The 10542-nt window shown below is 48.3% G+C and overlaps 1 protein-coding gene across 1 annotated transcript in view; it reads right to left on the reverse strand.

Annotated features, from left to right (window-relative positions):
* Allc (allantoicase) overlaps positions 1-2833 on the reverse strand; it is a 28735-nt gene extending 25902 nt beyond the window's left edge. The window contains exon 1 of the mRNA XM_013351325.1: positions 2744-2833. Coding sequence (XP_013206779.1) covers positions 2744-2833 — 90 coding nt within the window. The remainder of the gene's footprint in view (positions 1-2743) is intronic.
* Positions 2834-10542: the final 7709 nt, after the last annotated feature.

Here is a 10542-nt window from a genome sequence, read left to right on the forward strand (position 1 = left end):
AAAAAAAAAAAAAAAAAAAAAAAAAAAAAAAAAAAAAGGAGTATTTTGATCATATTCATCCTCCCTCCCCCAACTCTTCCCCCTCCATCCCCTCCCTTCCCCACCCACCAAACCTGTGTGTCCCTTTTTAGCCTTGCAGTTCTTTCATAAAAATGATCAATGGGAAAAAAATGGGTCTGGGGAGATAGGTTGGTGGTTAAGAGCACTTGCTGTATAAGAATGAGGACCTGCATTTAGATTCCCAGCACATAAAAGAGCCAGGCCTGGACACACACATACATCTGTCACCCCAGCACGGGAAGCAAGTGGAGACAGGAGGATCACTGGGGACCCTGGCCATTAGCCTAGCAAAAGAAAAAACGGCAAGTTCCAGCTTCAATACGAGACCTAACTTAAGGGAAAGGAAGAGGTAGAGAAGGATAGAGGAAGGAATCCCATGTCCTCCTCTAGCTTCTGCATGCACACCAACACACACTTCCACACCAGACACATGTACACACACATGTGCACGCACACACGTATGCACACATACAACACGTGTGAAAGAGAGAAGGAAGAGGAAAGAGAAGGAAGGAAGGGAGAGAGGGAGGAAGGAAGGGAGGGAAGGAAGGAGGGAGGGAGGAAAGAAGAAAGGGGAAGGAAAAGGAAGGGAGGAAACAATGATCCCTGGATCACACTTAGCCAGTTTGGATGCTCACCTTCCTAGACCTGGATGGAGGGGGGAGGACCTTGGACTTTCCATAGGGCAGGGAACCCTGACTGCTCTTTGGACTGGAGAGGGAGGGGGAGAGGAGTAGGGGGAGGGGGAGAGGAGTGGGAGGAGGGGAGGGAAATGGGAGGCTGGGAGGAGGCGAAAATTTTTTTTTCAATAAAAAATAAAAAAAAAAACACACTTAAGTTTTGGAAGCCACCATTCTCCCTCTGGGAAGATGGGTGTGCAACCGAGTTGTCCTGGAAATGTACCCACGTAAGCAGCCCACTCCTGAGTGTACTGCTAAATTGCAGACCAGTGAAAGAAGTGTGAATTACTTTCTCCCTGAGTATAGCTCACTGTCTATCACTAGGGGAAAGTGGAACCCTGAGCTGAACACCTACATTCCTCTCTCTGCTCCCTGACTGCAGGTGTAATGGCACCAGCCTCCTCCCATCCCGCTGCCCTCGATAGCCTCCTGTGATGGACAGTATTCCCTGAAGCCCTCCCTGCTGCCATGGACCACAGACACTGTCTCCCTTTTATTGCTTCTTTCCAGGTATTTGGTCACAGCAAATGGAGAAGTAATGAGCCTGGTGGTGGTGGTGCACACCTTTAATCCCAGCATTCTGGAGGCAGAGGCAGGCGGATCTCTGGGAGTTTGAGACCAGCCTGGTCCACAGAGCAAATTTCAGGACAGCCAAGGCTTGAAATTTTCAAGCCCTGTCTTGAAAAACCAAAGAAAGAAAGAAAGAAAGAAAGAAAGAAAGAGAGAGAGAGAGAGAGAGAGAGAGAGAGAGAGAGAAAGGAAGGAGAGAGGGAGGGAGGGAGAGAGGGAGGAAGGGGAAATATTGGCAGAGGTGGCTCATTCATTCCCAGCTGCTCAGATCCAAAATAATTACATAGAAACTATATTATTTGCAATACTGTTTGGCCAGTAGCTTAGGTGTATTTCTAGCTAACTCATATTTTAAATTAACCCATTTCTATTCATCTGTGTATTGCCACGTGGCTGTGGCTTACTATCTGTCTCTGGTGGCAAGCTACATGACTTCTCCTGACACCGCCTTCTTTCTCCAAGCATTCAGTTTAGTTTCCCCACCTAGATCTACTCTGCCCTATCATAGGCCAAAGTAGTGTCTTTATTCACCAACCAATAAAAGCAATACATATACAGAGAGACTTCCTACATCAAAGGGAGGGAGGGAGGGAGGGAAAGAGGGAGGGAGGGAAGGTAAAAAAGGAAGAAGGAAGGAAGGAAGGAAGGAAGGAAGGAAGGAAGGAAGGAAAAGTAACAAATCCAAATATCAGTACCTATGAATGACAGCCATGGGTATGTGGTTCTTAGGCCTTTGGAACTTGTTTGTAGGAGGAATGTGGAGAGTTTGGAAACTGTTCCAAAAATAAAAGCACCACAGAGAAAGAAAGAAAGAAAGAAAGAAAGAAAGAAAGAAAGAAAGAAAGAAAGAAGAAGAAAAGTTAGATGGGGAAAATGACTCGTGGGTAAGAGCTCTCACTACACAAGCATAAGTATGAAGTTCAAATCCTCAGCAACGTAAAAAGCCATGTGCAGCCCATGTGGGCCTACAACCCAGAGCCTCGTGTGCAGAGACAGGAGGATCTTTGTGGCTTGAGGCCTGCCAGAATATCTGGGAAATGGCAAACTCTAGGTTCAATGAGAGAGAATGTTTTACAGGATTAAGGTGGAGAGTGACAGGACACTTGGCATCATCCTCTGGTCTCCGCATAGGTACATGAACACACATGCATTTTGTACACACATGCGTTATGTACACACACATGCATTTTGTACACATACATGCATTATATACACACACACATACACACACACACACACACACACACACACACACACTTGCCCTATCTCAAAATTGCCTGGGATTCAGTTCATTTCTTCAGAATTCTGCCCATGCTGGGTCTCCTCAGCAGCCCATTGCTTCAGCCTGACTCTAATTTACTTAACATAACAAGAGTGGGCCCCTCAGTGTTCACACCTAGCATCAACTTCCTGCCCTTGGGAACCCTGCTTACCTTTCCTCCCACGCACTCAGAGGCCATGTCAATCAGCTGAGTGAAGTCCAGAAATCTGGTCAGTTTTCCCTCCTTTGGAATATCAGTCATGCTTCCTAGAAGTGAGAAAGGCAGGCCCCAGTCAGAAAGGAGCTGTATGGGTAAGAAGAGCTCTGAAACCATGGCTGGGGGCCCTTGGAGGTGAGGGAGTGAAGGACGGGACTACTTGTCACCTTGGAGACACCTCAGCAACCCAAACAGACCGGAAATGAGAGACAAGAATAAGCCACCACTTAACACACAGATCCCAGTCACAACCACACAAGGCCAGGTTGTGTCTTAATTACTGTCGTCATCACTGTTCCATTGCTGTGAAAAGACACCATGGCCAACGTAACTCTGGTAAAAGAAAATACTTAATTGGGGCTGGCTTACAGTTTCAGAGATTTAGTCAATTATCATCATGATAGAGAACATAATAGCATGCAGGCAGACTGGAGAAGTAGCTGAGAGTTCTACATCTGGATCCACAGGAAGCAGGAAGAGAAAGACAATGGGCCTGGTGTGGGCTTTTGAAACCTCAAAGCCCACCTCCAGTGACACACTTCCTTCAACAAGGCCACACCTCCTAATCCTTCCCAAGTAGTGCCACTCCTTGGTGATGAAGCATTCAAATCTATGAGTCTATTGGGGGCATTCTCATTCACAACAATTACTGGAAACATTAGTTTTAAAAAGAACAATTTGCAGAGCTTGGGAGACAGCTCAGAGGTTAAGAGCACTGGCTGCTCTTTCAGAGGACCCAGGTTTGATTCCGGCACCCACATGACAGCTCACAATTGTCTGTAACTCCAAGATCTGACACCCTCACACAGACATGCATGCAGACAGGACACCAATGCATATGAAATAAAAACAAATAAATTATTTACAAATAGAAATGTTAGTTGGGTGGGGTGGCACATGCCTTTAATCCCAGCAGCACTTGGGAGGCAGAGGCAGGCCTGGTCTACAGAGTCAGTTCCAGGACAGGCTCCAAGACAACACAGAGAAACTCTGCCTCAAAATACCAAAAAAAAAAAAAAAAAAAAAAGAACTTGAACTTGATTTTTATTGTCTTTGTCTTTGGGTGCATTCTAATAATACCCCTAAAGCAACCAGGTAGCAGGCACAAGCCCTCCACAGTCAGGCAGAAGCTGGCATAGTGATACCCCAGGCCACAGACATGATGTCACCAGGCAAACAAGGGCCCTAACCCGCCTCTTATTTTGAGGTTGAGGAAGCAGAGAGATGGAGAAATGGAGAGAAGATCCAGAGCGGCCCAGGGCCTCCCTAGCTCTAAACTAAGTGGAAGTCTTCATGCTTCTGCTTCTCTACTCCTCATGAGAACAGATAAACCCATTCAAAAACTGACTTATTAGCAGGTTTGTACCACGCTGGCCACAGTAGAACACCTGACAGAAACCCTGTAAGATCGGGTTTGACTCAAGGGTTCCCTCAGGCTAAGGTGCAGAAGCGTGTGACAGAGGGTTATGTCACGATGGCTCAAGATGCACAAAACTGTGAAGGAAGTGGGGAGTAACAGACCCCCAAGGACCCCCCTTCCAGTGTCCTACTTCCTCTAGCTAGGCTCCACACCCCAAAGTCTCCCAAAACCCCACAAGGTGACACTACAGCTGGGGACCGAGCCATCAAAGCATGAAGCTTCAGGGACATTTCACGTTCAAACTGCATGTGAGAGTTTGTCCTGCGTCAGTCACAGAAGAGAAACCAGCAGGTGAGAGGTCAGCTCTCCCTTAAGGTTACAAAAACAGGCTTAGTATGAAGCAGCCTTTCCCAGGGGCACACACATATCTAAGACACAGGCACTCCTAACACTGCAAGAGGCTACAGGACTCTGGGAGCAAGAGACTTGCCGTGCAAGCCTGAGGACCTCGATTCAATCCCTGGAACCCAAATTTAAGACAAATTAATAAATAAAAGTTGGGCATGGTGGCCCAAGCGTATCTCAGCACTGGAAAAGCAGGGAGAGATGGGTCCCTGGGGCTCATCAGACAGCCAGCCCAGCAGAATCTGTGAGCTCCAGACCCATGAGAGGTACTGTCTCAAAATAAATAATAATAATGATGTGGGTGGCGCATGGAGATGGACACCAATGGTTGACATGCACCCAGCAGTCAAGAGACCAAGTCAGAAAGATGACTGTAAGCTCAAACCTAGTTGGGCTGTATCATTAGTTCAAAGCAACCTAGGCGAAAACATGAGACCCTAAGGACAAACTGGCACCACCAAAACTATTGAGAAGCCACTCAGAAATATTAGGGAGCGCCGTGCAACTCTGTAGCTAGTGCCCTCAGCGGACATACCCTTTCCCACCCTGGTCCAGGGCACAGGCAACACACAGGGTCAAAGCATAGCCCAGTTCAACACACCTTGTTATGCTGGATGAGACATGAGATGCATGTCTGTGTGCATATATACTTGTGCATATGCACATGTGTGCACGTGTCTACATGGATGTGCGTGCATGCGTATTTGTGTGTATACATGGGCATGTGTGCATACGTGTACGTGCTTGTGCATAAACACAGAGAGAAACACCTCCCAAGCGGCCACAGAGATTCTCAAGGCAATTATGAAAAGATGTTTTTTTTAAAATATTTATTTATTTGTTATGTGTACAATATTCTGTCTGTGTGTATGTCTGCAGGCCAGAAGAGGACACCAGACCTCATTACAGATGGTTGTGAGCCACCATGTGGTTGCCAGGAATTGGACTCAGGACCTTTGGAAGAGCAGGCAATGCTCTTAACCACTGAGCCATCTCTCCAGCCCCGAAAAAGATGTTTTAAAGGGGCAGAAATAAATTAAACTGGGGAAGAAATGTCCTCTCTCCTTAGCCTCTCCACCATTCATCATTTGCTCACCTACACCAGCCTGAGTTTTGCTGGAAATTGGAAGCTGTAAAGAGACCTTTACAATCATTCTGGGAAATGTCAGCTCTCCATCACTCTCCTGACATAGCTCCATTTGCGGCGGAAATCCTGCTTCTCATGCATGTTCGAAACGAGTCACATGGAGAGAAAGCAAAGCATAAAGGGGACCAGGGACGGCGCTGTTAGGAGAACACTTGCCTGGTGCACACAAAGCCCCCAGTTCAACCCCCAGCACCACATAAATCAAGCTTATAAGCCTGTTATCCATGCAGAAACAGGAGGATCAGGAGCTATCCCCTACTCCATAGTACCTTTAAGGCCAGCCTGGGCGACATAGGCTTTTATGCCAAAAAAAAGTAAAAGAGGAAAAACAAACAGGCCCTTGTAAAATTTGCCAGTGGTTCCCCTGTGGAGGGAAGTTTCAAAAGAATATTCAACTCTGCCAGGCGATGGTGGTGCACGCCTTTAATCCCAGCACTCAGGAGGCAGAGGCAGGCAGATCTCTGGGAGTTTGAGCCCAGCCTGGCCTAGAGAGTGAGTTTCAGGACAGACTCCAAAGCTACACAGAGAAACCCTACCTCAGGTGAAAAAAGGAGGAGGAAGAGGAGGGGGAGAAAGAGGAAGAGGAGGAGGAAGAGGAGGCGGAAAGAAAAAAAACTCTCCAACACAGGACACCTTTGACCATGCCAAACCTGTGGGAAGGAACATTCCAGGCACAGACCGAAAGTGAACTTGAGTCTTAAGTCGGAGAGGTGCACACTGAAGACCTGTGCATCTTCTCACAGCCAAGACTGTTCCCTGGAACACTTTTTAGCTGGCAAAGAACTGTCAGCTGTGCACTGTATTTTATAATTTTTTTAAAAAATGTGCAAGATCCCCAGCAGCAGTAGGCAGCAGGAATGCTGTAGGTCCCAAATGATGGTAGCGGGCCATGTGGTGACAGACAGCAGGCCCTGGGAGCAGCCAGTCCCAGGCAGAGATGGCTGCTGGTCCCAGAGTGGTGGCCTGAGCGGTGATTGTAGACCATGTGGTGGCAGACAGCGGGCCCTGGGAGAAGCCAGTCCAGGCAGAGACGGCTGCCAATCCTCAAGCAGTGTCTGGTCCCAAGCAGGGAGACACATGGAAGGCAGGCAGGAGACAGAGACATGGATAGACACGACTTGCAGAGTGAGGTTGAATATTTATGCAGAGGGTTATGGAGGGGAAAGGGTGAAGGGGGGACAGAGAGAGAGAGAAGAGGAGAGGAGAGGAGAGGAGAGGAGAGGAGAGGAGAGGAGACAAAGAAGGGGGAAGCGGAGAAGTGGGGAGAGAGGCAGAAGCAAAGCCTTCGAGGCTTAGGGAACTTCGTGGGAGAAAAGGAAAGAAGAAAAGAACAAGAGAAAGGAGTGATGTGGCACTCCCTCTGGGTCTGTCTCTAACCCTTGTACAGGACTGGGTGCAGCAGCATTCTACCATGAAACGAAGATGGCTTGTGAGGTCCCATCCTTATCTGGGGTTCTATTAGGCGGTCAGCTCATCATTTCTGGAGCAGTGAGACACATTTCCTTCAGTGGTGTAATTCACTGGTATGTGGCCATCCTCCTGTAAATAACCTCCTACAAAGTTCACTGGGACAAACCGACACACACACACACACACACACACACACAATACACAGAGCAAGGCGGGCTGGTGGGCACTGGGATTGGCAGACTGAGAAGCAATACCCCTCCCCAGCTCTGTCATTATACAGGTGGGGAAATGGAAGCCCAAAACAGTGAGATGCTCACTGCACACTTTCTCAGGTGACAGAGCCAGGTGTCTTGCCACAAGAGAACAAGGAGAGCTGCTGAGGTTCCAGGAATGTTCGGGGCCTGAAGAACCAAAGGCGTGTTCTGAAAAGCATCTCTCAGGAGTCTTCTCCTGGCTAGGCCACCAGGTGGCGCTAGTCACCGCAACATTCCTGGATCCACCAGGGACTCTGAGCTCAAGGTGAATCCAGTCATGAGAGCTTCAGGGAGCCACAGAACTCTGTGAGAGTGAAGAACGCTGTCTCCTTTGAATCCTGCACTCATGCACTCCTTTCAAATGGTAATATTTCACACAAAACTAGAGAAGAAAATGCACCACACAGTCGCCAGCCCCCCTACACCCTAAGCCACAGTCACAGACTGCATGTAATTGCCACCAAAAAGATCTTCCTCTCTACTGTCCTCTGGCCACACACATGCTACAGAGGGCACCATGTTTCCAGTCACTAACCTGTTAATAGTCTATTGTGTGTCTACTGTGGGCCTACAATACACAGGCGCCTGCACAGAGCAATGAGGAGGGTCTTAGAATAAATTAAACCAACTTACCTTCCAAGTTTGTGCAGGGAGCAGACAACCTCTCCAGCTAGTTGGGGGCTGTAATGTGAGCAGCGAGGAAGGTGTGGAAGTGAATTGTCCTGGCACCCAGCAGAAGCTTAATGCATCTCTTAGGGGGACAGGGAAGACAGGCGGAGGACAGGGAAGACAGGTGGGGGACAGGGAAGACAGGCAGGGGACAGGGCAGACAGGTGGGGGACAGGGCTGACCTTCACTCTGTGCCTTTGTGCCTGTTCATGCTGGTCTGTATTCTTGTTAAATAGACGAGCTGGTAGCTGAGTAATGCCTGCACTTACACCTCCCACCTTCACAGAGGGAAGGGAGGGAAGCCAGGAGCATGGCAAAGACTTGGTAGTAAGAGGCATATCACAGAGCCTGGAGCTTGCACTAAGTCTCCATCATAGTGGTCAATGGGACATCCACAGTGTCCACTCCCTGATCCCACTGCCTTCTGACAGGGCAGAGGCAAGTCACACGTGTGATTTGGGACACCAGTTTTAAGAACCAAAGCTCTGAGTCACACCTAAGAAGAAGGAAGGACCCTATTGTCCTGGTCGGCTCAGACAGACAAGGCCTATGTGCAAGAGCCCAAGGGGGGGGGTCTGTGAAGACCAGAAAAGCTCCCAACGATGGCCAGCTGGAAGCCAGGACTTCAGTTCCTCCTCCCAAACCCTCCTAGCGAAAGCACAGCTAACCCAGCCTTGCGGTAAGCAGAGCAGCGCAATGGCTGAACCCGCCTGGACTTGCTTGTGTTCAGCATGAATTATTGGGGGGGGGGGAGTCCTGGCCTGCCTGGATGGCTACATAAATGTAACACAGAAACAGACGGGAGAGTGTGTGAACGGCAGCTGAAGGGTAAGAACGGGGATGTGTTTATTCTCGGAAGCATGCTATACCTAAGGGGACAGAAGAAAGGGGTGTGAAGACAGCGAGGAGGCAGTTACTTTCAAAGCTGCATATATTTTTTTATGAAATATTTATCTTTTTGGTGTTCTCTTATGATATTGGACTGAGCTCATAGTGGTTGGTTCATTCTTCAATTGACGTTCTAATACAACATAGGCAAAGGTAAAGGTAGTTGCAGGAGGGCGGGATCTAACCCCGAGCACATCAAATAAAAAATAATAAAAGTCGGGTGTGATGGCGCATGCCTTTAGTCCCAGCACTCAGGGGGCAGAGGCAAATAGGTCTCTAAGTTAGAGGCTATCCTGGTCTACAGTGCTAGTGATAGGATAGCCAGGGCTACACAGAGAAACCCTGTCTTGGAGGGTGAAAAAAAATTTTCCCATTTATGTTTTATTTTCTTTTACCTCTGTCTGTACAAAATACTAAACAAACAAACAAAAAAAAGATGTTAGGGACTTGTGACAAATATCTTGAAAGCTAACACCCACTCAGATCTCCCAACCAAAAAGAGCTGTCACCAAAGAAAAGACCTGCAGATATGCAGAGCTACAGGTCTCTGGGAGGGATACCAAACTTTGTCAGCTCCCTCAGTCAAAAAGTCCTATCTTCACGTTGTCTTAGGAGTGCTGGAGCCCCTGTGCCTGGACCCCAGGAAAAGAGCCTTATCTTCACATTGTCTTAGGAGCACTGGGACCCTTCTGTGCCTGGACCTCAGGGAAAGAGCCTTATCTTCACATTGCCTTAGGAGCACTGGGACCCTTCCGTGCCTGGACCTCAGGGAAAGAGCCTTATCTTCCCTATCAGGGTAGTACAGTCCCTCTGGTTGAGGGTTGGGCTAATCCAAGGCTTTCCCTGAGGCCCTGATGTCTAGAGAAGGAACACAGCCAGTTGTAGCCTGAAGACAGGGCGTTGGGAGAGCTGTTGCTTTAGACCCTGCAGACCCAACTCTTTTCACTGCGCCTGACTGTGGTGTCAGCCCCAGGCTGCTGTGTGCTCTGTCTGTGATGCTCCAGAGATAACCCGTATTTCCCTTGTGTGACGTCATTTGATTATTATCCTGCTGAGTTGGTCCCACCGCGAGACAGTTTCTACCACGTCTGTCCCGTTTCTCCTGAGAATAGCATGGAAGATGCTGCACATCTTAAGATCACTCAGCACTGTGAGACATAGCTTGTCCAAGCCTCCCAATCCCACACTCATCTGTCCCCTTCCTCCTGACCTGGTCCCCTCTCTTGTCACTGAAGAATGATCTGCTGGCCCAGGTCACGCACCCTTCCCCAAGACGCTGGTTATAAGTTATAAAAAGAGTTGTATTCCCCAGAGTAGCTACTGATAATTTGCCCTTGCTCAAGTAAATAATACACACATTCATACACAAACATTCACACACACATGAACTCATACACATACTCACACATACACATACACACACATGTACGTACACATAACTTTGGGGTGAGCTTAAGAAGCGCATTGTTCATTTGAGACAAAACTTGAACGGCCTGAGGCAGAGCTCAAGAAGCTACGGCTGGGGCTGGAAAGATGGCTCAGCGGTTAAGAGCATTGCCTGCTCTTCCAAAGGTCCTGAGTTCAATTCCCAGCAACCATATGGTGGCTCACAACCATCTGA

This window comes from Microtus ochrogaster, linkage group LG3 (assembly GCF_000317375.1).
Source record: "Microtus ochrogaster isolate Prairie Vole_2 linkage group LG3, MicOch1.0, whole genome shotgun sequence".
Taxonomy (NCBI): domain Eukaryota; kingdom Metazoa; phylum Chordata; class Mammalia; order Rodentia; family Cricetidae; genus Microtus; species Microtus ochrogaster.